Source organism: Electrophorus electricus, chromosome 17 (assembly GCF_041902795.1).
Source record: "Electrophorus electricus isolate QZ-2024a chromosome 17, ASM4190279v1, whole genome shotgun sequence".
Taxonomy (NCBI): Eukaryota; Metazoa; Chordata; class Actinopteri; order Gymnotiformes; family Gymnotidae; genus Electrophorus; species Electrophorus electricus.
Window position 1 is genome coordinate 890,001 of NC_137513.1, and position 27,500 is coordinate 917,500.

At 45.4% G+C, this 27,500-nt stretch overlaps 4 protein-coding genes across 11 annotated transcripts in view; 2 read left to right on the top strand and 2 right to left on the bottom strand.

The window, feature by feature from the left end:
- The window catches only part of zgc:174895, a 6,598-nt gene extending 4,948 nt beyond the window's left edge, over positions 1–1,650 (top strand). Inside the window, exons 5-6 of one of the 2 annotated variants that reach the window (XM_081699990.1) lie at positions 861–911; positions 1,042–1,650. In XM_081699990.1, the coding sequence (XP_081556116.1) occupies positions 861–895 (35 nt within the window). In that variant the 3' untranslated portion in view covers positions 896–911; positions 1,042–1,650. Of the gene's footprint in view, positions 1–860 lie in introns of both variants that reach the window. The other variant, XM_081699989.1, reaches the window with a different exon arrangement.
- Positions 1–7,369, bottom strand: part of rab34a (RAB34, member RAS oncogene family a) — a 7,836-nt gene extending 467 nt beyond the window's left edge. Inside the window, exons 1-11 of one of the 2 annotated variants that reach the window (XM_035534078.2) lie at positions 7,183–7,369; positions 6,665–6,761; positions 5,779–5,870; positions 4,986–5,051; positions 4,755–4,856; positions 4,358–4,422; positions 2,627–2,678; positions 1,750–1,831; positions 1,424–1,514; positions 508–615; positions 1–166 (exon numbers count right to left, since the gene is read on the bottom strand). The exon at positions 1–166 is cut by the window's left edge and continues 467 nt beyond it. In XM_035534078.2, coding sequence (XP_035389971.1) covers positions 99–166; positions 508–615; positions 1,424–1,514; positions 1,750–1,831; positions 2,627–2,678; positions 4,358–4,422; positions 4,755–4,856; positions 4,986–5,051; positions 5,779–5,870; positions 6,665–6,718 — 780 coding nt within the window. In that variant the 5' untranslated portion in view covers positions 6,719–6,761; positions 7,183–7,369 and the 3' untranslated portion in view covers positions 1–98. Of the gene's footprint in view, positions 167–507; positions 616–1,423; positions 1,515–1,749; positions 1,832–2,626; positions 2,679–4,357; positions 4,423–4,754; positions 4,857–4,985; positions 5,055–5,778; positions 5,871–6,664; positions 6,762–7,182 lie in introns of both variants that reach the window. The other variant, XM_035534077.2, reaches the window with a different exon arrangement.
- Positions 7,370–8,751: 1,382 nt separating this feature from the next.
- LOC113587635 (TLC domain-containing protein 1-like) lies at positions 8,752–12,310 on the bottom strand. Its single transcript, XM_027026395.3, has 4 exons — positions 11,742–12,310; positions 11,061–11,143; positions 10,596–10,678; positions 8,752–10,242 (listed from the first exon to the last, which is right to left on the bottom strand). The coding sequence occupies exons 1-4, from the start codon at positions 11,948–11,950 to the stop codon at positions 9,838–9,840; spliced, it is 780 nt and encodes a 259-aa protein (XP_026882196.2). The 5' UTR covers positions 11,951–12,310; the 3' UTR covers positions 8,752–9,837.
- A 2,660-nt stretch (positions 12,311–14,970) lies between these two features.
- nek8 (NIMA-related kinase 8) lies at positions 14,971–26,967 on the top strand. 6 transcript variants are annotated; one of them, XM_081699732.1, is made up of 15 exons: positions 14,971–15,531; positions 16,079–16,379; positions 16,609–16,761; positions 16,882–17,013; positions 17,087–17,295; positions 17,808–17,881; positions 18,200–18,387; positions 21,690–21,837; positions 22,354–22,430; positions 22,919–23,036; positions 23,248–23,398; positions 23,524–23,687; positions 25,221–25,373; positions 25,803–25,961; positions 26,616–26,967. In XM_081699732.1, exons 1-15 carry the CDS (start codon positions 15,485–15,487, stop codon positions 26,642–26,644), a joined length of 2,103 nt encoding a protein of 700 aa, XP_081555858.1. In that variant the 5' UTR covers positions 14,971–15,484; the 3' UTR covers positions 26,645–26,967. The 6 variants fall into 6 exon arrangements, with proteins under 6 accessions (XP_081555858.1, XP_081555860.1, XP_081555862.1 ...); XM_081699734.1 differs by having other exon boundaries at positions 14,976–15,531; positions 16,079–16,284; positions 16,529–16,761; XM_081699731.1 differs by lacking the exon at positions 14,971–15,531 and adding an exon at positions 15,548–15,960.
- Positions 26,968–27,500: the final 533 nt, after the last annotated feature.

Here is a 27,500-nt window from a genome sequence, read left to right on the forward strand (position 1 = left end):
AGTTTCAGGTATATTGGATTTTCCCTTATAGGTTTGCTTTGGTACCATCATTGTTTCAGTGCAAATGTATCCTGTTATTTTTAAAATAATTCCTCCCTTTACTGACAACAGTTTGGCTGCTTCTTCTTAGAAGTTGTGTACAAGTTACTTGTGTTGCTGTTGATTTCTGTGAAAAAAATGTTAAATGATTAGGAGAAATTAGGAGCAATTATGTCATCTCTGAGGATCTCAAAAATATAACAGCATAATAACTTATCTAAAATATAAGAACTCTCCCTGAATCTACAATGAAACTCAGCATTGATGTTATAACTATATAGGACCAGATAAAGCTATCAGTCCAGACCAGATTTGCAGAAGTGTATATCATAATAATCAATTTGGCAGCAGGTGTGATGAGTAGCAGTAGTGTAAATATCAGAGTGACTGAATATTGCTTTATTAAAGCCTTCGGGGACTACAATCCATTTGGTCACTGAACTGACGGGCTGAGGTAGCGTTACTCACTGACAACGTCCCCGATGCGTCTGGAGCCACTTTTCTCCAGCTCTGCCAGCACGTTGGCCTCGAACGTCAAACAAGCCACACGGAAGAAAAATTCTCTCACGTTCTCCCCTAGAGGCACCAGCACGGTTCAGATTATCTTAGCATGATCGGCAAAACATTTAAATGCAAAACATCACTGAGCAGATTTTCTCAGGGACAACTGAAGGAAGGTGTCTCCTGAGCATAAAGCCTAAACCCAAAACTGAATAATACTCAACGGCAAATAACTGGAATATTTTGAACACCAGACACATGATAGTTTGAATTTTCTATCAAATATTTAAATCTTTTCATTATTTTCTCTTTGTTTACAGGAAGAATTCCCTGCCCCCCCTCACCACAGTGGTGAGCAGTAGTGAGCAGTGGTGAGCAAATGGTGTCACATGTCTCAGGAGGGCAGTTTTTTTTAGCTTTTGTTAATTTTCTGACCAATTTGTTGTTATTATCATTAATTGTAATAGTCATAAAAGTTAATTTTGTGTTTGGCCCTTGGAGACTCACCAGTAAAGAAGAGAGACTCACCTGACAAAGCAGAGAGAGACTCATGCAGAGAGACTCACCAGACAAAGCGGAAAGAAACTCACGGAGAGAGACTCACACAGAGAGACTCACCAGTCAATGCGGAGAGAGACTCACCAGACAAAGCGGAGAGAGACTCAGCACTCAAAGCAGAGAGAGACTCACCAGTAAAGAAGAGAGAGACTCACCAGTCAAAGCGGAGAGAGACTCACCAGTCAAAGCGGAGAGAGACTCACCAGTCAAAGCGGAGAGAGACTCACCAGTCAAAGCGGAGAGAGACTCACCAGTCAAAGCGGAGAGAGACTCACGTAGAGACTCACCAGTCAAAGCGGAGAGAGACTCACGCAGAGAGACTCACCAGTCAAAGCGGACACAGCCCAGTACTCTGCTTTGATGTCTCCAGCTACTTTGATGGCGTCCTGTTCGATGAGGGAATACTGAGCTGGGGACTGAGGAACAGATAGAAAAGGCTGATGTGAACAGAACAGATGTGATTATTGCAGTCACATATTAAATCTCAAAATAGAAATATTATATATAGGGTTAAATATAAATATATACTGTACATTTGCTTTTTACTTAAAAGTGCAACTAAGGTCTGCAGTTATTACTCTAAGTTGTCATTTTTAAACATTTATAAGAAGTTAAGAAAAGGTCGAGTAGTCTCATACAACACACACTCACACTCATATCTTTCTTTGTGCCAACGAGGAAGAGTTGCACACTGGTAGCGTCATTCTCTCTCAGAGCATCCTCCAGCCACTGCCTGGAAAAGACAACATGTTCCATGAAATACTTTAAAATATATTAAATACATGTTCAATGAAATACTTTAATATTAAAAACATGTTCCATGAAATACTTTAAAATATATTAAATACATGTTCAATAAAATACTTTAATATTAAAGACATGTTCCATGAAATGCTTTAAAATATATTAAATACATGTTCCATGAAATGCTTTAAAATATATTAAATACATGTTCCATGAAATGCTTTAAAATATATTAAATACATGTTCCATGAAATACTTTAAAATATATTAAATACATTTTCCATGAAATGCTTTAAAGTCTATTAAATACATGTTCCATGAAATGCTTCAAAATACATTAAATACATGTTCAATGAAATACTTTAATATTAAAGACATGTTCCATGAAATACTTCAATATATATTAAAGACATGTTCCATGAAATGCTTTAAAATATATTAAATACATGTTCCATGAAATACTTTAATATTAAAGACATGTTCAATGAAATACTTTAAAATATATTAAAGACATGTTCCATGAAATGCTTCAAAATACATTAAATACGTTCAATGAAATACTTTAATAGTAAAGACATGTTCAATGAAATACTTTAATATATATTAAAGACATGTTCCATGAAATGCTTTAAAATATATTAAAGACATGCTCCATGAAATACTTTAATATTAAAGACAACATGTTCCATGAAATACTTTAATATATTTTAAAGACGTATGTGTGCTCCAGTACTTTTAAATGTCTTTTAGGTATTAATGAATTTATTTAAGTGATGTGACATACCTGGTATGTTGAAGTGAGGCCACGTCATTCAAATCAAAAACGATTATTATGGCTGAAAAACAGATATGAATGTTGAGAGAGCGATGGCACTGTTGCCATAGTGATGAAAACATTATGAATGTTGAGAGGATGGCACTGTTGCCATAGTGATGAAAAGTACAACTGAGGCCAAACATCACAGAACCCAAGTAAATAAAGCAAATTACTGTGACGATATCAATCAGGAAGAAGATAATAACATTATTAAACCACAGTGTTACAACCCCAGTAGATGAACTCATATCCTGTTAGTCTGAGTAGTGTAGTTATAAACGCATATCCTGTTACTGTGAGAAGTGTAGTTATAAACTCATATCCTGTTAGTATTAGAGTCCAAAAATCAGAGTCCTCAAACAGCTCAAACCCTAAGAAACACAAGCAAAGTTCAAAAGGGCAAATCCAAAACCCACAGCAGAGAGCAGATCAGGTCAGATCCCAGCTGGAACAGGCACGGGGAACCCCACTCACCTCGGAAATACTTCACAAAGAAGCCACGGGACACAGGGATAGAAATACACCATGTGAAATTGAAAATGGGTGCAAACGTTCAGTACTCTGGGGATGGTGATTTAGGAAGCAGGAGCTGATTAGTGGAAACAGGTGGTGTGTTCTCCACCTCTCGAGCCAGGGGACGTTGGGAAATGGAGTTTGGAGCTGCAGAACCAGTGTGTGTAAACATGTCTGACTTCTCAGTGATTCGACTGTTATTTGGTACAAGTACTTTAAATTTGGATGGTGTTAGAAGTGGGAGGGTTAACATTAGTAACAGATGACATTCTTCTTAGCCCCTGTCATGATGCCTCCTGGTTCTGCAGCTCCAAACTCCATTTCCCAGCATCCCCTGGCTCGACAGGTGGAGAACACACCACCTGTATCCACCAATCAGCTCCTGCTTCCTAAATCACCATCCCCCGAGTACTGAACGTTTGCACTCGTTTTCAATTTCACCTGGTGTATTTCTATCCGTGTGTCCCGTGGCTTCTTTGTGAAGTATTTCCTAGGTGACTGGGGTTCCCCGTGCCTGTTCCGGATGGAATCTGACCTGATCCACTCTTTGCTGTGGGTTTTGGATTTGCCCTTTTGAATTTTGCCTGTGTTTCTCAGGGTTTGACCTGTTTGGGGACTCCTATTATTGGACTCTGGTGATTCTCTGGATGTCCCCCTGGGTTTTTCATTTTGTCTTGGCTTTGACCTCTGCTTGTAATGTGACGAGTTTGAACTGCCCTCATTCATCTAAGGATTCATAGTTTATATTTGTTGGCGAGCACCTGCCTGATTCTTCCCCGTAACCCCTACTCCTCCAAGTACTCCTCTGCTACTCCTCTGCTACTTCTCCAGTACTCCTCTGCTACTCCTCCAGTACTCCTCCGCTACTCCTCCAGTACTCCTCCGCTACTCCTCCAGTACTTATCCGCTACTCCTACCCCCATTCCTCCCTACTCCTCTCATACTCAAGCCTGCTCCTGTCTGCCACACGCTGGCCAGGCAGGGAGCACACTTGGAGCCTGTACACTGAGGATATGAGTGCACGCTGTACTGGATAAAACACACTGCACACTTTATTAGATATTATTGTAATTGATTATAAGTGATTGTATCATTTCTAACTGAATACAATCACTTCCCTGTGTCCGTCAGTAGTATGTGACTGTTGTCCTGTAGCCACACAGACACACACACACACACACTAACCCTGTGCTCCTCGGTAGTACGTGGATGCGATGCACTTGAACCTCTCCTGACCCGCAGTGTCCCATCTACAGAAAGAAGGAACACACCTGGTCAAGTAATAGTTCAAGGGCTTTATAAGATGCGGGAATGTGACACACACACACACTCACACACACATACTCACACACACACTCACACACACACAAACATACACACACTCACACACACACAAACACGCACTCGCACACACACACGCACTCGCACACACACGCACTCGCACACACGCGCACTCGCACACACGCGCACTCGCACACACGCGCACTCGCACACACGCACACTCGCACACACGCACACTCGCACACACGCACACTCGCACACACTCACACACACATACACACACACACTAGCTGATACTTACAGCTGGAGGCTAAAGGGGACTCCCAGCACTTCAAATCTTTCCATCTCAAAGTCCACTCCAATGGTGGCTTTGTAATTTTTGTCAAAGACATCTTTACAAAATCTAACAGAAAGAAAGAAATGTGTAAGAAACTGAATTGGCTTTGAAACCACTGAGAAGAAGGATTTCGCTCAGCAAGTCTGACTCATTGTGGGTAAAGATTAATCAAACTTCACTCCGTAAATCCCTTACCTATTAATCAAACAGGTTTTCCCCACTGCCAGGTCACCAACTACAATAACTTTGGAGATTTTAAATCTACTGGACAAAAAACAAGAGGACAGAAAGAGAGTGAGGGGAGAGCTAACTACAACATTCTATCAAGCACTGAACTATCCAGAAGAACCATGTTAAGAAAACACGTCCAATTGCACATTAGAAGAGCGTGCTGGCGACAGCGTTCAGACCCCGGCCTGGGCGCCCTGTGCAGCTTACAGAGTTGTGTTCTCTCTTCCCCAGCAAATAAACACTTACATAATAATTCATGAATAATAATGACTTCATAATTACACAATGAACTTGGACCAGCAAACAAAGAAAACAAAAGTGCAGTGCACTGGATCACTAGAACTGGAAAAGCACTGGAAGACACTGTGGACAGTACCACACTGTACCTCACCCCACTGTATCAGATCCCACTGACCCCACTCTACCAGACCTCAATCTACCACACCCCACTGTACCACACCCCCTGAACCTCACCCCAGTGTATCAGGTCCCACTACCAGACCTCTCTACCACACCCCACTGTACCAGTGCCCACTGTACCACACCCCACTGTATCAGATCCCACTGACCCCACTCTACCAGACCTCAATCTACCACACCCCACTGTACCACACCCCCTGAACCTCACCCCAGTGTATCAGGTCCCACTACCAGACCTCTCTACCACACCCCACTGTACCAGTGCCCACTGTACCACACCCCACTGTATCAGTGCCCACTGTACTGAGAGACACTGCTGTAAACATGAGAAACTCACCCCACTGTGCCAGTCCTCTGCTCTTGGCAGGCTGTTCTCACCTTGGCATGGAAGTCACTGGCTGTGTGTAAAGCAGCAGCTCTATTAAAACACTAGAGCACAAAGAAATGGAGAGTTAGCACAGAAGCACAGGAAAGATAGAGGTCATTAGGAAAGGCAAGAGACAAAAGAGGCATGTCTGTTGAGAGTGCACAAAATTGAAGTACTTTTATTTTGAAACAGTTAAGGTACCAGGTAAATTGATGTAAAGTACTTTTATTTTGAAACAGGTACCTGGTAAAATGTGTTTAAGGATTGTACACATATGCATTTTGTGATGCCTGAACTGAGCTTCAACAAAGCTAAAAACTGGGATGCCAAGGGTTCTATTTTCCATCCTGCTACCAGACGGTGGAATGAACTTCACTGGCTGTCCAGACAGCAGAGTCCCTTGCAGTCTATTGGTGGAATATTTAAATGATGACTCACCCTGCTCTTATGTTGACTAACTCTAGTACTTATTGTTTATTACACTGACTGATGTCTGTTACAGAGCTTATATGTCTTTTGCACTTCTAGTCATCAGCAGCGATCCCTGTACCTCTACAGTATTCTAGTTCATTGGTATATTGGACTGTAACCTACTGTACTGTACTAGGATATATTCTATGAGTAAATGACAAAGCACTTTTGTAAGTTGCTCTGGATAAGAGCGTCTGCTAAATGCTGTAAATGTAAATGTCAAGTGGAGTATTATACATGACACAAATGTAGCTAAACATCATTTCCAAAATAGGTATATAGTGTTTTCCCAGAGAACATCTTCCTCAGCACTATGAAAGCGGAAGTGTTTCATAAACTGTTTAGATGAACATCCACAACCTCGTGATGAACATGCTGAGGTTACCTGGGGAAGGTGCGCGATGACGCGGTCTTTACGGACAGGGGGCAGCACGCTCATGGCCACGCCGAAGTGGGAACAAAGCACGAGCCCAGTCTCTGGCCTTTGGACATGCAGTTCAAACACGAATAAAGCGAGTAAGCTACATATATATAACACTGCCGGCCAGCACACACAGATGTCCAGACCGCGACCAACTCCAGCTCAAGGACGAGGGTTCACTGTTGTCACACGTGCGCTACCATGGCGACGGCGTGTTAATCGGTTCGCGTGAAACTGCTGGTTTGCATGCTAACCCAGTCGCCCGCGCTGTAGTGCGTCCTGGGTCTGGCGTAAAGGCGCACTTTGGCTGGTTTGGGGTCCTTTAGGAGCTCTTTACAGTACAAACATCTACACATCCAGCAAGGCCAGGCACATGCCGCGAGCTTCGTCCAGCTACTAAAGGCCTGGAACGACACGAGCAGCCCTGTAACGGGAGCTCGCGGACAGCTTGTAACTGTAGTAACACTCGCGTGTGCACGTACCTGCGGCGCGACGCTTCGTCTGAAGACGCTTCGGCAGCGTGTGCCGTCAGGGCTCAGTTTCTTCTCAGAACGCGAGATTCACCGCACTGATTAAAGGGAAAAGTTTTCCAGACTCCAGCCTGCGGAAGTGCTGCGGTTGCCAACCTCAGTCTAGAGTTTTCCTACTCCCCGAAAAATGGAGAAAAGAAGGAGCTGGAAGACGGCTCCTTACTGCCCCCTAGCGCTGGTCCCCTCAACCAGCCAGTAATGTTACTGTAGGACTTCCACGTAGCTACAAAAATCCATTATTAAAATCATTATAGTTTGTTTCGTTTGTATCAGTTTTGTAGTTTTTATTTCTATATTAATTCACTTTTCTTCGAACCATAGTTTGGTTTCAGTTGTTTGGATGATTTTCAGTTTCTTTTTAGTTCTGATATATAAATTAAAACTAAAATTGATTATATATATATATATATATATATATATATATATATATATATAGAGAGAGAGAGAGAGAGAGAGAGAGAGAGAGAGAGAGAGAGAGAGAGAGAGAGAGAGAGAGAGAGGGAGGGAGGGAGGGAGAGAGAGCGAGAAAGAGAAAGAGAGAGAGAGAGATTTCACAAGGTTTCATTTCATTTTCTGAGGTGACAGGGTTCATTGTAACAGGGTTGACAATTTTAGCTTCAGTCAGCTAGTAGGCTATTGGACATGGGACAGCTCTAATAAGAGTAGACTGAATTACATTCTTTGATTTTTAAAAAAATGACTAAGATAAAGATATTAGTGTTTAAATCTGATAAAAGATAGCTTTGACAAATTATAAATTGCAAAACCTTTCAGTAAAATCATCAATATCGCAGACATGCAGAGGAACCACAGATCAATCAACATGTGCCATTTACTGGAAATCATGTGACTTAACCAGAATTCTTTGGCTTGGAACAACATTCATCCACAGGCATTTCAGTTGTCTATTTTATATGTGGGTTTGGTTGGTTTTTTATGTTAACAATAATGTTAGAAGAAGGTCAGATTCGATACAAGCACTTTGCTGATGAAGGACCTCTGTCTGAAACATTGTTTTTCTGTCTGTGTATGATTCTGAATATCTCTACATCTCTTACTACAGTACACTGCAGTTACTCACCTAGAATCTTCTTCAGATTTTATATATATATATATATATATATATATATATATATATATATATATATATATATATATATGTGTGTGTGTGTGTGTGTGTGTGTGTGTGTGTGTGTATATATATATATATATATATATATATATATATATATATATATATATATATATATATATATATATATAAACTCTGTCACCTCAAAAAACAGTGATTAGACAAACTCTCTTTGGTATGGCTGCATGACAATAATCAACTGTAAGATAATTATTATAACATGATTCTTATGAACTTATAAACAATAGGATCAGAGCTACTGTAAGCATATGAATGAATGTCCCTTACAATCTTTGGGTAAAACTGGAAAATTAAAAGATTTAAATAATTTTGTTGTTGCTATAATTAAAAAAACAAATTATTTATTAAGTATCTATATCAATAAGATGTTCATCATATATAAAGTAAATTTTATTAATGGCATTAAAAAGGCATTAATGGAAACATGGCATAAAAACAAAAGTTCAGGTGATCTTCTGTTTACACATATACAGTATTACACACAGTGTTTTGTTTTGGTGAAGTAAACGGTCTTGACCACATCTTGTCCTTGACATTTCATGCAATACTTGTCAGTCATGCAGATGTGGTCAGAATGTCAGTGCCCAGTGTGCAGTGCTTTTACTGAGTATGTGAAGGTAACATTTTAAAGCATTAAAACATTTTGAGAGCCTCATTCTCAGTCCTCAGAAGAGTTTGGTGGTTTCCCGCCTGTTTCAGCTCATCATCTAACCGCCAGGATTAGTAGATGGGTCAGGAACATCACTTGTTCTGCCCTTAAACAACAGCTGCACTTCACTAGGTTGTATGAGTATTTAATTAGTATTTCTAAACACTCCACATATTTGCCAAAACACTAATATTAAAACACTAATATTAAGTCCTAATAACTGTATAAACAAAGTGGCGTTAACAAGTGGCTACTCATTTATCCCAGTTTGGATAGTTCAAGCTAAATGTTCAATACTGTAACTGAATCTTTGGCAGAATTCATTTAAATGGTTAAAATGAACAATTTTGGCTGTGTGATTTCATCCGTTCACTTCATGGCATAATTGAACATGAACGCAAAACCATCTTTACAACCCGCAGAGAGGCAGGCAGAGTTTGGAACTGGTCCTGATCCATGAAGTGAATCAAAACTGTCATTGGGAAGGTTCTCTGGGGTACACAGAGGCTTTTCTGGGGCATCTACATTTCATCCTACATTATTTATCAATTTGTTTACAGCCAAGACATTGGCAACACAGCTCACCACGACAGATTAGACATTAAACGTGACCACACAGCGCTGGAGCCGAGAATGGCGACCGTAGGCAGTTCGAGGCAGCTCGAGGCAGTTAGAGGCAGTTTGAGGCTTTCTCACGATAAACACTTATACCAGTGACCTGGGCTACACCAAACCATCTCCACCATCAAAGCAGACGCCATCACTGGCATTGAGTTCAGGTTCACTCAAGACCTTCCAGGAACATTCAGTCTTTGAGGAAGTCGGAGAAGCCATTGCTGCTGGTTGCGTTCCTCTCAAGGCGGGCGTACCCACTGGGGAAGAAATCGGCCCTCAGAAGCCTGTAGAAGTAAATGAGGATGATGATGTCCATAAGGAGCACTGTGCCTAGGAAGTAGGCAGCGTGGTCCAGCCAGGAGTAGTTCCACAGGAGGTACCAGGTGAGGTAGAACTGCGTGCCCAGCCGGAAGGTGACGTAGGTGAGGAGGTTGAGGAGCTTGTTGATGCGGTAGACAGTGGAAGCTCGCGCCTCCGCTAGCTTCAGGAGCAGACGCGTGTGTAGCGTCACGCTGTTGATCTCCACCAGCAGAGCGATGACGGCTCCACCCACGTATCGCCGCGTGTAGAGAGCATACAGGAAACACCACAGCACCTGTGGGTTACAGACATGGGCTGAGGCAACGGCGTGCTCAGCTGAGGACAGTAATGCTCATATCTGAGTGCTGGTGTAGGTCTGTGGAAGTCTGAAATCAAAGGACCTTCCTGTTCAGATGCTGGCAGACAACTAGGGACCTCAGTCATGTCCTGTCTTACACTGACTTCTACTGGGCTTACAGCTGTCTGCATAAGGACTCAACACTCAACCACCTCAACAGTCAACTACCCCAACACTCAACCGCCCCAACAGTCAACTACCAGTAAGGTTTAAAAACCTTTCTCTAACTATAAATGATCATGTTTTTAAATGGGTATTTCACTGTCTGCTGTAAACTAAATGCAACTCACCAAGAAGTGATGGAGCAGGAATTCCCATGATCCTTTGGCATGTCCAGAAAATATAATATCACCGGTATCTTGTACAAAGTACCCTGTGAGAACAAGCACCCAAGATCAGTTCACAGAATAGCTACAGGCAGAATACCTACAGGCAGAATACCTACAGACAGAGTACCTACTTCTTCTACCAGTAAATGTCACCTTTTTGCAGGTGCGGTATGTTGACTCAGGTATAAATGCACGTTATGCATAATGTGTTGAATTCTGTCCACAGCAGGACTTTAGCTGTCTTCATCTGGCAAACCCAACTGTTTAATAATACAGGAGACAGTTCACCTGGAACTTTCACAGTTCACACTTTCACAGTTTCTCTCTCTTTTCAAGTGGATCTCTCAGAAACATAATGCACAGTTAAGACAATAAGCAGTTCACATCCAGTGTAGCACCAGAGTGGTTACAGGGTTTGTTACTGACCTGATGAGACACAGATGAGCAGGTATGAGATTGGCGTGGAATAGGAGTGGAGGTCCTTTAGCATCTCTGGACAAACGATCACACTGCAAGACAATTACCCATGACCCTAATGATATGACTCTTCCTTGTATTTTTTGTCTTGTCTGTTTATTGTAGCTGGTAATTTCTTTATCTTTAGCTGGATGGCTCAGTTATGGGTGTTTGTATTCTCCTCTGTTCTCAGAGCACTTATGATGGCAATAAAATTGCCTTCCAAAACTACACTACAGTTACTATAAGACACCCTGTGTTTCCTTCACAGCTCAAATGGTTTTAGTGCATTCAGCTACAGTTTATGTTTTAGGTAGGCTGCTACAGAATGCTAAAAGTTAAAACAGCTTTCACCATTTGTGGAAATATTGTATTTCACTGTCAAATAGCTCTAAATAGTTTTAGTTTTAAATAGTTTTAAATAGCTCTCCTTTGTTTAACCCATGTGCAAATGTATTTTCTACAGTCTGCTGGGTTTTGGTTTTGCAAGCCTGTATTTGCAATTTTCTCTTAGCCAAGAGTGGAATGACATTCCCAGAATACTCTTTAAATCTTCCTGCTTCATTCCAAACCAGTCCCTAAAACTCCTTGTGCACAGCAAGGCCCTTACTTATGAAATCATCAGATGCACGAGAGGACAGTCTCACCCACCAGGTGGCGGCCCAGGGGCCCGTGACCAGCGAGTGGGCCAAAGACAGGCAGAGGTTCCTCCACTTCCAGGCACAAAGCGGGTTGCGCTCCACCACTCTGGGCGGCGGCGTGAGACTATACAGCAGGCGGTGAACAGCCCTGAAGACGAGCGCGAAGGCAACCACAGAAAGGGCAGGGTGGCTGTGCAGACGCAGCCATGTTCCCTCCATCTTCTCCCTCCCTCCCTCCGTCCCCTCGGCTGGTTTGGCTCTCTGGCGCCCTCTGTCTGCTCCTTATGTTCTTACGGTCTTAAGCCTGCCTGCCTCTTCTGTATCATGGTTGGTTTGCTTGTGTAGGTTTGCAGGAGCTCTAGTGGGCGGAGCCCTGCTGCTCCGCCCCCTGCCCTGTGGGCTGTTGCTGTCGCTGCCACTGCTGGTTCATGGCGAGGCCTCCTCAACAGCTACCGCCCTCCGCTGTTTCCCCCGGCGACGGGAGAGTCTTGCTCTCTGAACTGGCCCTTCAGAATTCCAAGCATTCTTTGTTATCCCCCTCTTAACTGATGCATAGTTGTTTTGTTGGAGGAGAGGAGAGGAGAAGAGAGGAGAGGAGAGGAGGGGAGGAGAGGAGGAAAGCAGAGGGGAGGAGAGGAGAGGAGGGGAGGAGTGGAAGGGAGGGGGAGAGGAGAGAAGAGGAGAGGGGAGGAGGGGAGAGGAAAGGAGGAGGGGAAGGGAGGGGGAGACGAGAGAAGAGGAGAGGGGGGAGGGGAGAGGAGGGGAGGAGGGGGAGGGAGGGGGAGAGGAGAGAAGAGGAGAGGGGGGAGGAGAGGAGAGGAGGGGAGGAGTGGAAGGGAGGGGGAGAGGAGAGAAGAGGAGAGGGGGGAGGGGAGAGGAGGGGAGGAGGGGAAGGGAGGGGAAGGGAGGGGGAGAGGAGAGGAGAGGGGAGGGGAGGGGTGTGGCCAGTGTCCTGCCTCAGAATGCCAGAGCAGGGAGGAGCATCAACAGATTATTTAATACACAACAGAACATCTGAGCCAGAAATCTACACTCTTACCAAGCCGTGAAACCACCAGACAAAATGGCCAGTTGTTCTCACCAAACAATGTGTTGTGTGTGTGTGTCCTGTGGTGAAACTCCTGCATCACGAGACCCTTCCAGGACACTCAATTGCCCGTTTATCTTTTCCTGATTAGGACAGAGGACGTTTGTCACTTGGGTGCTGGATAGATGGGCAGGAACTGGGCTTAGCATGCTTTTGTCATGTTAATGTGATTCTAACACCCAGTTATTAAAGAGACAGAGAGATCTTGAATCTGTGTGTGTGTGTGTGTGTGTGTGTGTGTGTGTGTGTGTGTGTGTGTGTGTGTGTGTGTGTATATGTGTGTGTGTGTGTGTGTGTGTATATGTGTGTGTGTGTATGTGTGTGTGTGTGTATATGTGTGTGTGTGTGTGTGTGTGTGTGTGTATATGTGTGTGTGTGTGTGTGTATATGTGTGCGTATATGTGTGTGTGTGTGTGTGTGTGTGTGTGTGTGTGTGTGTGTGTGTGTGTGTGTGTGTGTGTGTGTGTGTGTAATTTAAGGGAATCCTATACTCATTTCTTCTTTGTTTTGATTGTTTCCTTCTTTCCAAATCTGGACCTGCAGTGAGGGGCAGGTTTGCACAGGCTCTCCCCACACTCAACATACACAACACACTCAACACACACAACAGACTCAACACTCCCCCAACACTCAACACAAACTCAACAAAATTTCATTTTAGAAAGTCACTAAATCACTAAAAGGTTTGATTCAATTAATTGAGCTGATTATTTGTTTTGAACTGTCAGATGCAATTTGACAGATTTGAGTCATTTATAAAGACACAGGCTGTGTATGAGTCTGTGGATACAACCACAGGCTGTGTATGAGTCTGTGGATACAAAAACAGGCTATGTATGAGTCTGGATACAACCACAGGCTGTGTATGAGTCTGTGGATACAAACACAGGCTATGTATGAGTCTGGATACAACCACAGGCTGTGTATGAGTCTGTGGATACAACCACAGGCTGTGTATGAATTTGGATACAAACACAGGCTGTGTATGAGTCTGTGGATACAACCACAGGCTGTGTATGAGTCTCGATACAAACATAGGGTGTGTATGAGTCTGTGGATACAACCACAGGCTGTGTATGAGTCTCAATACAAACATAGGCTGTGTATGAGTCTGTGGATACAACCACAGGCTGCGTATGAGTCTGGATACAAACACTGGATGTGTATGAGTCTGTGTATACAACCACAGACTGTGTATGAGTCTGTGGATACAACCACAGGCTGTGTATGAGTCTCGATACAAACATAGGCTGTGTATGAGTCTGTGGATACAATCCCAGGCTGTGTATGAATCTGGATATAACCACAGGCTGTGTATGAGTCTGTGTATACAACCACAGACTGTGTATGAGTCTGTGGATACAACCACAGGCTGTATATGAGTCTGTGGATACAAACACAGGCTATGTATGAATCTGGATACAACCACAGGTTGTGCATGAGTCTGTGGATACAACTGCAGGCTGTGTATGAGTCTGTGGATACAACCACAGGCTGTGTATGAATCTGTGGATACAAACACAGGCTGTGTATGAGTCTGGATACAAACACAGGCTATGTATGAATCTGGATACAACCACAGGTTGTGCATGAGTCTGTGGATACAACTGCAGGCTGTGTATGAGTCTGTGGATACAACCACAGGCTGTGTATGAATCTGTGGATACAAACACAGGCTGTGTATGAGTCTGGATACAAACACAGGCTATGTATGAATCTGGATACAACCACAGGTTGTGCATGAGTCTGTGGATACAACTGCAGGCTGTGTATGAGTCTGTGGATACAACCACAGGCTATGTATGAGTCTGGATACAAACACAGGCTATGTATGAGTCTGAATACAACCACAGGCTGTGTATGAGTCTGTGGATACAACCACAGGCTGTGTATGAATTTGGATACAAACACAGGCTGTGTATGAGTCTGTGGATACAACCACAGGCTGTGTATGAGTCTCGATACAAACACTGGATGTGTATGAGTCTGTGGATACAACCACAGGCTGTTTATGAGTCTATGGATACAACGCTCCTACTGCTGTTTTTGCTAAACTACCTGCCACGGACTCCCTACCCGGGCTAGAGGACCAGTCGGTTTGCATGCCTTCTGCGTGAGCAGTGTTGGATTGTGAAGCGCGTGGTGTGCTCGCGGTAAAATTCCCTGCAACCAAGAGCGGAGGAGCCGCGAAGATGCTCGCGCTGGAAACACTCCCGAATCTGAACGGGTGTCACGGCGCTGGTTCAGTCCGCACTGCTGTTCCTAATACTCACGAGAGCCGTAGTCTTACGTTTATGGTACTTTGTTCATCCGTTAGGCGTAAGCACCTGGGACGCCACCTACTGCTGATGCCGTAAGCTGCAGGCTCACGCTGCGCACCTGATCCCCGGAGCCGCGGAGCTCCTGCACGCTCATCCATCTGACCAACCCGGTCCACACGCAGGGAAGCTCGTGGCGAATTCACGCACGCAGTGTTTATCCGGCTGGGCGCAGTTATATTCCTCTGTTGGGAAGGCTGTTTATACTTTCAGAAATGAAAGTATCTTCATTCATTTGAAAATCGCTGTGAAATTCCAAACTTTCTTTCCTAATTTGTCCCTTTCAGGGCTCTGTAGGGGCACCGGAAGCGTTGCCTAGAGACCAGGGATTTTCCAGCTCAAGCCAAGATGGAGAAGTACGAGAAAGTCCGAGTCGTGGGGAGAGGAGCGTTCGGGTGAGCACGCGCCCACGCGCCCGTACAGCCGCCGGTCACACGTTTGATCATGAAACCATGTTATTACCGCGAGCTAACGGGACGCTCGGAATTACGCGACCTGGAAATGACCTGTAACACTGACGTAAAGAAGACAGCGGACGGCTGAGATTACCGTGATAGTTACCGTGATCATAATCGTGATCACAAGCGTGATCGTTACCGTGATTGTTACCGTGATCATAAGCGTCATCGTTACCGTGATCTTTACCGTGATCATAACCGTGATCATTACCGTGATCGTAACCGTGACCCTCAAAGGTTTATCGTCTCCTCTAATGACATCGCCGCGTTACACTTATTGTGTCGTTAATATTGAATACAATTATGTATGTTATACATCACTGAGAAACGAGTAGCTTCATTTTGGAAGGAGACCAAACACTCTGTGTAAGGAATTATTTGGTAGATTAACTTTTGTGAATCAGAAACTCTTCAGTGTAACAGCAGCAATCAAAAGATTGAACTGTGGTGTAACTCTCGACTTCAATCTTTTCATCTGGGGCAGGATAGTGCATCTGTGTTGCCGGCGGACGGATGGCGCTTTGGTAATCCTGAAGGAAATCCCAGTGGAACAGATGACAAGGGACGAGCGTCTCTCTGCGCAGAATGAGTGTCAAGTCCTCAAATTACTGAACCATCCGAACATAATTGAGTACTATGAGAATTTCCTGGAGGACAAAGCCCTCATGATCGCGATGGAATACGCACCAGGCAGTAGAATTCCTCATGTCTTTACACTTATTTTTTATGACATAAGATCTTGTTCAGTTTTCACACCTAGCAAGAGTGACCGTTGCGAGCCCAAGGTCAGCCATAGCTTCAGCTTGTGAAGTTCTTTATGTTTAGACTACCAGATATGTAAACACACAGTCACCTCAGTTTTACACACCTGTCATGGACAGACTGGACATTTCTAACAGATGAATGATTATTTATAACATTTACACTGCCACAGGTGGCACACTGGCGGAGTACATCCAGAAGAGATGTAATTCCCTGTTGGATGAAGACACCATACTGCACTTCTTTGTCCAGATCCTACTGGCCCTCTACCACGTGCACAACAGACTCATCCTCCACCGGGACCTCAAGACCCAGAACATTCTACTGGACAAACATCAGATGATCCTCAAAATAGGGGACTTTGGAATCTCCAAGATTCTCGTCAGCAAAAGCAAAGCTTATACTGTGAGTGTATCCGTGATGTATCCATGATGTATCCGTGATGTATCTGTGACAATTCTGTGAGTGTATCCGTGATGTATCTGTGAGTGTATCCATTATGATCCAAATTTCTTCTAACGGCAGGTAGTCGGGACGCCGTGCTACATCTCCCCTGAACTGTGTGAGGGAAAACCGTACAACCAGAAGAGCGATATCTGGGCCCTGGGCTGTGTGCTGTACGAACTCGCCAGCCTGAAACGGGCCTTCGAGGCTGCGGTAAGAGATTCCGAGATCCGGACTGAGGCACGGCACTGTCCCTGGAACCCACTGACTCGCCTTGTGTCCTCAGAACCTGCCAGCTCTGGTCCTGAAGATCATGAGTGGCACCTTCGCCCCGATATCAGACCGGTACAGCCCAGAGCTCCGCTCCCTCATTCTCAACATGCTGAACCTGGATCCGTCCAGACGGCCACAGCTCAATGAGATCATGGCACTTCCGATCTGCATACGACCCCTTCTCAACCTCTATACAGACATCGGCCATGTCAAGATGCGCAGGTCAGGTGACTGAACACACTGAACCCTGAACACACTGAACCCTGAACACACTGAACGCTGAACACACTGAGCCCTGAACACACTGAACCCTGAACACACTGAACCCTGAACACACTGGACCCTGAACACACTGGACTCTGAACACACTGAACCCTGAACACACTGAACACTGAACACACTGAACACTGAACACACTGAACCCTGAACACACTGAACACTGAACACACTGGACTCTGAACACACTGAACCCTGAACACACTGGACTCTGTCTGTACTCTCCTTTACTGTTGACTGCTTTGTGTTTAAAACACATTTTGAAAACACTTGGCCTTTATTGACTGGAACGGTTTGTGTTGTCTGAAGACTGGATTTGTAAATGTGGGTTTACGTGTAAATGAGACTTATGGTGGGACAAACTGTCTAGTAACTGTAAAGCACTTTGGTTCTAAATATGCTATATAACTAGAATTACATCTTACTTTACCTAAATAATACTAAACTGCTGTGTGCAGAATTGAGAAGCCATTGTCCACCGTGCAGACAGGTTCGCGAGGCAGAGCAGCAGGACGCGTCCCTGGGGCGAGAAGTAGGGCTACACTCCCGTTCAGCTTCACCGGCTGTTCGGTGCTCAGGGTTCTAAAGTTACTTTTACATTTACATTTACAGCATTTATCTGATGCTTTTATCCAAAGCGACTTAACAATTATGACTGAATACAATTTGAGCATTTGAGGTGTAAGGGTCTTGCTCAGGGGCCCAACAGTGGTTAACCACTAAGCTACTGCTGCCCGCTTTGACATTTATGAACTATGCATTTAAATAGCATAAATGTGTCATTACAACTCAGCTGTGTACAGCGTGGAGGTTGGATTCCATCTTGTGTTCCTCCTCCATCTTCTGTCAGGTGGTTTGTCCAGCTTAAGTTCCAGGAAGATGATGGTGTCCCTGCCCTTGTCTTTGGTGTACACCTGGGGCAGTGGAATCTCCATGCCACTGACGCTGCCCTCGCTGGGGTCCGAGGTACTACAGGTGTCACTGGGCCGCACCCAGAAGATGGGTGTCACCAAGTCCGGACGGCTCATCACCTGGGAGGTGAGACAGGCTCAAGCACTCAGAGTTGGGTTTGTTTCCCTACTTTCGTATAGTAGCACACAACCATTGTGCAAAACAAAACAAAAACAGTATTATGGTATTAAAAGGAGTATTATGCATTTCTAAAGTAAAAATGCTAAGTATAAATTACATACACATTCTTATCACTAGAATCAACAGTTTTAAAACTAGACATGTTTCACTTAATGATGCATAGCGTATTGCAGTTTAACAAGAAATACACAGACTCAGGATGAACAGGTCACTCTCAGCTAATGAACATTCACATTTATGGCGTTTAGCAAACACTCTTGTCCAGAGTGACTTATAAAAGTGCTTTGTCATTTCCTCATAGAGTACGTCCTAGTACAGTACAGTAGGTTAGAATTAAACATACCAATGAAATAGAATACTGTAGAATACAGGGATCACTGCTGATGACTAGAAGTACAAAATACATAAGGTCTATCTTAAACAATGATAAGTGCAATAAACAGTAAGTGCTAGAGTTTGTTAAACAACATAAACAATACCCTACAATAAGTACTAATTTAGTCAGTCAGTCAAATGTAGGAGCAGGGTCAGTTGTCCTTTAAATATTCTGCAAATAGATGAGTCTTCAGTTTGCGTTTGAAGACTGCAAGGGACTCTGCTGTCCGGACAGCAAGTGGGAGTTCATTCCACCATCTGGGAGCCGGGACGGAAAATAGTCTCGATGCTTGTTGTCCATGAGACCTGAAGCAAGGTGTTTCAAGCCAAGCCGTACTTGAGGTTCGAAGTACTCGAGGTACGGATCGGGCTTTGACCACTGACCTCATGTATGAAGGGGCTGGTCCATTTTTGGCTTTGTAGGCAAGCATCAAGGTTTTAAATCTGATGCGTGCAGCTACTGGGAGCCAATGAATGGAGCACAGCAGTGGAGTAACGTGTGAACTTCAGAAGATTGAAGACCAGTCATGCTGCTGCATTCTGGACAAGTTGTAGAGGTTTGATGGCTCTTAGAGGAAGACCAGCAAGTAGCGGGTTGCAGTAGTCTAGCCTTGAGATCACAAGAGACTGCACAAGCACCAGGGTAGCTTCCTGCGAGAGAAAGGGCTGAATCCTTCGTATGTTACAAAGGAGAAATTTGCAAGACCGGGTTAGATTAGAGTAGAGAATGACAACTGGTTGTCCAAAGGCAACGGGCAGCTTCGGCTGGTGATACCAGGGAGTTCTCGAAGGAAACTATGAGGTCATAGTAAGGGTTGGGAGTACCTGGGATGAACAGATGCTCAGTTTTACTGGGGTTGAGCTTCAAGTGGTGGGCTGTCATCCATGACGCAATGTCAGTCAAGCATGCTGAGATGCGTCTGGAGACCTGCGTATCAGAGGGTGGAAAAGAAAGAAATAATTTAGTGTCATCAGCATAGCAGTGGTAGAAGAAACCATGAGAAGATATTACATCACCAAGAGAACGAGTATACAAAGAGAAGAGAAGGGGGCCTAATACTGAGCCTTGTGGAACACCAGTGGAGAGTCTACACGGTTTGGATGTGGATCCTCACCATGTCACCTGATAGGACCATCCCTCCAGAAAGGACTGAAACCATCTCCAAGCAGAGCCAGTCACACCAAGCCTGGAGAGAACAGAGAGAAGAATATTGTGGTTCACTGTGTCAAAGGCTGCCAAGACAGATGACAGTTTGGCAACTTTAGCAGCATGAAGAGGAACACGTTGGGGAAGACTGGATGGAAAGAGAAGGAAGGGAGAGAGCGAAGGATAGAAAGTGATGGTCCAAGAGGTGGAGGGGGGTGACTGTCTGATGTTCATGTCTGATGTTGTGGTTGTCTGGGTGAAGATCAGGTCTAGAACATTGTCCACTTTGTGAGTCAGAGGAGAGTGGTTGAGGGTGAGGTCGAATGCTGTCAACAGCGGAAGGATGCAGGAGAAATGCAGCTCGTCTGATGGAAGGTTGAAGTCTCCAAGGAGAATGAGTGGATGTCCTTCAATGGGGAATTGACTCAGAAGGATGTGGAGCTCATCAATGAAGTGATCTAGGGAATCTGGAGTGCGGTAGATGACAATGATAAGAAGATTGGTGGGGAAAGACACTGTAATGGCATGACATTCAAAAGAGGAGATGGAAAGAGTAGAGAAGGAAAGTGTAGTGAAATGCCACTCTGGAGACATTAGTAAACCTGTGCCACCACCCCTTCCAAGACGCCTCAGAGAATGTGTGGATGAAAAGGCAGAGGACAGGGCAGCCGGAGTCGCCGAGTTCTCAGGGGTGATCCATGTTTCTGTCAGAGCCAGGAAGTGTAGGAAGTGGAGGGATGCTAATGCTGAGATGAAGTCAGCCTTCTGGACAGCAGATTGGCAGTTCCAGAGCCCTCCTGCCACCATCTGTGATGGTGCCGAACGTTGCGAGTAAATGAGGTTGCTGAGATTCCAACGTCTATGATGATAGCGTAGAGGAGATCTGTGGGATATGTGGACAGGAATTGTGAAACACATTTCAGATGCTTGATTTGTGGATGTATGAGATAAAAGATTGAGATAATATGAGAAGATACTTACATGAGTTTGTGAGGTCCGGTAGAGGAGATGTAGATGAACTGATTGAGAGCACCACAAAGCCTTCCCAGATGTTGATACAGACATATATGTCTGTAGCCGAGTCGTCCGAATTTAAGTCAGTTCAGTTAGTGCTGAGCCCGCCCCTCAATTCACACCTAAGGAACAAAACACCTTTTCCAATATCTTTCAAAAACATTCCTTTTAATCTTAATATATCAGTTTATTCATTTCCCTAATCTGTGAAATATTGGTGAACCAGTGTTTTTTGATGGCCAGATCCTACTGGAGCTGTGTGAACCCGCGTTCTTGCAGATGTTTCTAAAATCAAATGCATGCATTCCCTCCAGCACCTTTATTACACATGTTACAGACAGAACATGTGTACATGTGTGAATCTGCTCAGTCTGCAACAGCCTTTGTTTTTCCTTTGACTGCAGCAGTTGATTCACTCCTCTGACCATAGTGACTTATTTAACTCACTCCTTTGACCATAGTGATATATTAACTCACTCCTCTGACCATAGTGACTCATTTAACTCACTCCTCTGACTATTTGGAGATTATTGATATTTAAAGCATACCTCTGATCACAAACTGATTTTGGCTGTTACACAATTGGCTTCCTTTTCATTCTAAATATCATTCTCGTATTTTGTGCGAGAGATCTGTCTTGTGTGGTGAAACAGATCTCATTTTCTCAGATGATGTGACCTGGAATGACCTTTTCCCTTTGATCTACTTCCAGTCTCCCTCTGTGGGTGCAGGCGAGCCGGCGCTGCCTGGCACCGTAGAGCTGGTGCAGGCTCTCTTCATCCCGCGTTTTCTGGAGGGGCAGTCAGGCGTCACCATCAAATCGGTCTCCTGCGGAGATCTTTTTACAACCTGCCTGACCGGTACGTTGTCCATAGCAGGCCGTACTGCTTGGTCCCTAACAGCAGCGTGGTCCGAAACTCAGAAACCGAGCAAAGAGCAATAAATTCAGAGGGTTGCAGCCAGAGATTATTACTCAGTGTTTGTCCAAACTACAAAACCTAATCTCCTTTTAATCTCTTCCTCCCTTTATTTGTATTGAATGCTTGTAAGACATAATTGTAGGTCTCATCAGAACCTAATAAACAAAGATTTTAAAAAAAGAATCATCTCCTCATCCCTGACTTCAGCGAACCATGATTTCCGTTTACAACTCTAAATGCTGATGTGTTTCTGTCCTTTCAGCCTTAGTTCCCCTGACTAACCTAGTTAGTCTACTTCACCAACATGAAATTACAGAGCCTCTGAGTTATTACTGAAAGACAACGTATTACTAGTGTGTGTTTTGGTTTTCCATATTAAACCTGTTCTCGGGTGGTGGAGTGTGCTATAATTTCCATCTTCTCATGGGGTTAACATTCCCGTCACCTCTTCTTCAGACAGGGGGATCATTATGACGTTTGGAAGCGGGAGCAATGGGTGTCTTGGACATGGAAATTTCAACGACGTGGCTCAGGTGAGTGTTTCTAATGTCTGACTTTTCCAGAAACGCCTCTTAACTATCACAACAACAAACAAAGACACACTCCCAAACAGGAAATGACAAATGACACCAAAATACCAAAGGAATCTGATTATTTTAGGTTGTGGGTGCAGTCTGTTAATGTACAGTAGTAAGACATACATCAGAGTGATTAGCTGGTGAGGTCATGACCCCGATTTGGAAAGATGGTGAATTGTGGGTGTGGCAGCTTTAGCGTTCCCTCTTAGCTGAGCAACTGGCCACGTATGCTGGCCTGCCTGCCTCTCTGACAGACTGTAGCCGACGTGTTAGTTTGAGAAATTCGAGTTGTGATCCACAGTGTGTTTTAAGAGAGCCTGTTAATTGCACCTCCTGCGAGGACGAGCCCTGACCTCTCCACAGCTCCTTTTCGGTTTGTCAGTAGTGTGTTTATGGTACAGTTGGACACCTCTGTTTGCTTTCTCCTGGCCATGTGTGTGCAGCCCAAAATCGTGGAGGCTCTCCTGGGTTATGAGCTGGTCCAGGTGTCCTGTGGCGCCTCCCATGTGCTTGCTGTGACCAATGAGAGAGAGGTCTTCTCCTGGGGACGAGGGAACAGTGGTAAAGGACGTCCCATGTCCTCTGTCTGCTGGATCCTTCTCTGTCTCTATGAAAGCCTGTCATTCCGGACTCTGTTATATATCACTCTTTTTCACCCTCTCACATGCTCACACTCACTTTTGCTCACTCTCATTTTCACTCTCTCACTCACACTCTCATATACTCTTGCTCTCACTCTCTCACACTCTTGCACGCTCTCTCTCTCTCTCAGGTCGTTTGGGGCTGGGCACCCAGGACACCCACAATTCCCCCCAGCAGGTGAGTGTTCCAGCAGACTTCGAGGCCCAGAGGGTGCTGTGTGGGGTCGACTGCTCCGTCATCATCAGTACCCAGCTGCAGATGCTGGCCTGCGGAAGCAACAGGTGCTCCTCCCTCCCCTTCTCTCTCTCTCTCTCTCTCTCTCTCTCTCTCTCTCTCTCCCTCCCTCCTTCCAGCATTGTCTGATCCAGCTCAGTATTTCAGCCTGGATCGTATGTGTCTATTGCAGGTTTAACAAACTGGGGCTGGATGAGGTGTGTGGCACGGAGGAGCCGCCCCTCAGCTGTCAGGCGGAGGAGGTCTACACCTTCCAGCCTGTTCAGTCAGCTCCTCTGAACTCAGAGAGGATAGTGAACATGGACATAGGGACAGCCCACTCTGCTGCTGTCACAGGTCAGGCAGGCTTGCGGATCAGCGTGTGCTGTCCACATGATGAAGTACAGATTTATGAAGACTCACAACAAGAACAAGTATAAGCCCTGCGTGTGTGTGTGTGTGTGCGCGTGTGTGTGTGTGTGTGCGTATGTGCGTGTGTGTGTGTGTGTGCATATGTGCGTGTGTGTGCGTGTGTGTCTATGCATGCGTGCGTGTGTGTGTGTACATGCGCGTATGTGTGTATGTGCGTGCATGTGTGCGTGTGTGTGTGTGCGTGTGTGTGTGTGTGTGCGTATGTGCGTGTGTGTGTGTGTGTGCGTATGTGCGTGTGTGTGCGTGTGTGTCTATGCATGCGTGCGTGTGTGTGTGTACATGCGCGTATGTGTGTATGTGCGTGCATGTGTGCGTGCATGTGTGCATGCGTGCGTGTGTGTGCGTGTATGCATGCGTGCGTGTGTATGTGTGTGTGTGTGTGCGTGTATGCGTGCGTGTGTATGTGTGTGTGTGCGTGTATGCATGCGTGCGTGTGTGTATGTGTGCATGTGTGCGTGCGTGCGTGTGTATGTGTGTGTGCGTGTGTGTATGTGTGTATGTGCGCATGTATGCATGCGTTCGAGTGTGTGTGTGCGTGTGTGTATGTGTGTATGTGTGCGTGTATGCATGCGTGCGTGTATGTGTGTGTGCGTGTGTGTATGTGTGTATGTGTGCATGTATGCGTGCGTGCGTGTGTATGTGTGTGTGCGTGCACATGCGTGTATGTGTGTGCGTGCGTGCGTGTATGTGCATGCTTGCGTGCGTGCGTGTGTATGTGTGTATGTGTGCATGTATGCATGCGTGTGTGTGTGTGTGTACATGCGCGTATGCGTGTATGTGCATGCTTGCGTGCGTGCGTGTGTGTGCGTGCACATGCGTGTGTGTGCGTGCTTGCGTGCGTGCGTGTATGTGCGTGCTTGCGTGCGTGTATGTGTGTGTGTATGCGTGCGTGCGTGTGTATGTGTGTGTGCGTGCACATGCGTGTGTGCGTGCTTGCGTGTGTATGTGTGTATGTGCGTGTATGTGCTTGCGTGCGTGCGTGTATGTGCGTGCTTGCGTGCGTGCGTGTATGTGCGTGCTTGCGTGCGTGTATGTGTGTGTGTATGCGTGCGTGCGTGTGTATGTGTGTGTGCGTGCACATGCGTGTATGTGCGTGCTTGCGTGCGTGCGTGTATGTGCGTGCTTGCGTGCGTGTATGTGTGGGTGTATGCGTGCGTGCGTGTGTATGTGTGTGTGCGTGCACATGCGTGTGTATGTGTGTATGTGCGTGTATGTGCTTGCGTGCGTGCGTGTATGTGCGTGCTTGCGTGCGTGTATGTGTGTGTGTATGCGTGCGTGCGTGTGTGCGTGCGTGCGTGTGTATGTGCGTGTATGTGCTTGCGTGCGTGCGTGCGTGTGTATGCGTGTGTATGTGTGTATGTGCGTGTATGTGCTTGCGTACGTGCGTGCGTGTGTATGCGTGTGTATGTGTGTATGTGCGTGTATGTGCTTGCGTGCGTGCGTGCGTGCCCATCCCAGATAAAGGACAGTGTTTCACGTATGGCAGTGACCAGCACGGGCAGCTCGGCTGCAGTTCCCGGCGCAGCAGCAGAGTGCCCTGGCTGGTGCCCGGGCTGCAGGGTGTTACCATGGTAGCGTGCGGAGATGCCTTCACCCTGGCAATTGGAGCAGGTGGATCAACATGTTGTAAATGTTTGGAAGGAATATTTAATCCTTCATTTAACAATGATACAGTAGAACACGTTTCATCTCTGTTGACTTAATACCCTTACAAGACATAAAAACCATATATGGTTGTTTATACTGATTATGGTTATGTTAAATGTTTTGCTTTTTTACTAAATATAATTATTTTTAACCTAAGATTATTATCTAAGGTGATGTGAGATACACTGAGGTTTAATCCTGCAGATTCTGTCAGCTGATTTGTCACATGACTTGTGTGTCTGTTTAAGTGTCCTGAGTGTCCTGAAGCATCTCAGCGTGCCCTGTTTGCCTTCTCGAGTCTGCTGGGGCTGGCCGTAGTCGAGCTTCAGGCTACACGCTTCATGCCTCATGCGTCTGTGGTGTTGGGACGTGACGTGTTTTCTTGTCCTGTAGAGGGAGAGGTGTATACCTGGGGGAAAGGAGCCCGCGGACGTCTCGGCAGGAAAGAGGAGGATTCTGGGATACCAAAGGCGGTGCAGCTTGATGAGAGTCACCCTTTCATAGTTTCATCGGTGGCTTGTTGCCATGGCAACACACTCTTGGCTATAAAACGTAATGTAGCCTAATCTGTCTTTTGGCGATTCCTGAGATGGTTGTGGAATGACCCAGGCCTGGTAGTAACACGAACACATGAGGACAAAGAGGCCCGAGTGTAATTGATGCTAATTGGCTCTTTATGCGGGTGTTCTTTCAGTGCAGGAGTGTCTGATCTTTTGTTATGTCTGAGTCCGTGTAAATCCTCCCAGGCTGAAAGGCGTTTGAGTCCCGTCACGCCAGTCTCTGTGTCCCTCAGTCGCCCAGGGCCCTTCACACACTGCACATGACTACGTTCCAATGAGGCAGTTCACTGTGTCATTCTCCCCTCAGTACTGTGAAAAACAAGACTGTCCTGCTCATGCAGGGTGTGTGTAGGTCTCTGCCCTAGTGGGAGGATAATAAAGTCATTAGCATTTACAGAATCATTCATGTACATAGCATAGTTGGACTAATGACAACGTTGATGTTGTTATTTTAAGTCTATGATGCCTCACATTCAGGTTCTTTACCACACTGAGCATACGCTCTCAAAACACTACACCTGAGATCTGCTCCCCAGATCTGAAGGGTTTTCCAAATGGCAGTGCTGGCAGGGAGCACTCGTGGGATGTTGGTGTTTGTTGGTGTTTATTGGTGTTTGTCACGCTGAAACTCTGTTCACCTTCGCAGCGTTTTTTGAAGATCCCATTGCTAAGTGATCCTGTCTCGACGCTCCAGCTCCTCGTCCGCAGAAGATCTGGCACCGCCGGAAGTCCACTTGCTTCCCAAACTTCCATTGAACATATCCCAGGACTTACTGCAGGAAGCGAACTGAACACGTTTCAGAGCATTAGGACAACGTCCCAGGGCCTGTTTCATCCTGCGCTTTATAAAGCCTGCTGGTCTTACACCAGATTACACCAGATTACACCATAATTACATACACATCTGCTTATTTCTACAGGCAGGTCGTACAGCGCTGCCTCGGTGAAAGAACTTTATCAGAGTGTTTTCATGCTTTAGTAAACACTGGGGAAGTAAACGTCTGTGTGTCCATTTTATACATGGTGCTCTGTCGGGCTTCTCGGCTCCTACACAAATTGGAAGGAGGTGACGTGGTGACCTCTGTACAGTACAGGGGTGACGTGGTGACCTCTGTATAGCACAGGGGTGACGTGGTGACCTCTGTATAGCACAGGGGTGATGTGGTGACCTCTGTATAGCACAGGGGTGACGTGGTGACCTCTGTACAGTACAGGGGTGACGTGGTGACCTCTGTATAGCACAGGGGTGACATGGTGACCTCTGTATAGCACAGGGGTGACGTGGTGACCTCTGTACAGTACAGGGGTGACGTGGTGACCTCTGTATAGCACAGGGGTGACGTGGTGACCTCTGTATAGCACAGGGGTGACGTGGTGACCTCTGTACAGTACAGGGGTGACGTGGTGACCTCTGTACAGTACAGGGGTGATGTGGTGACCTCTGTATAGCACAGGGGTAACTTTGTCTTCAGACCACAGTCATTGTTTCCCACAGTCACAGGAAGTCAGACAGGTCCTGTGGGTTTATGCT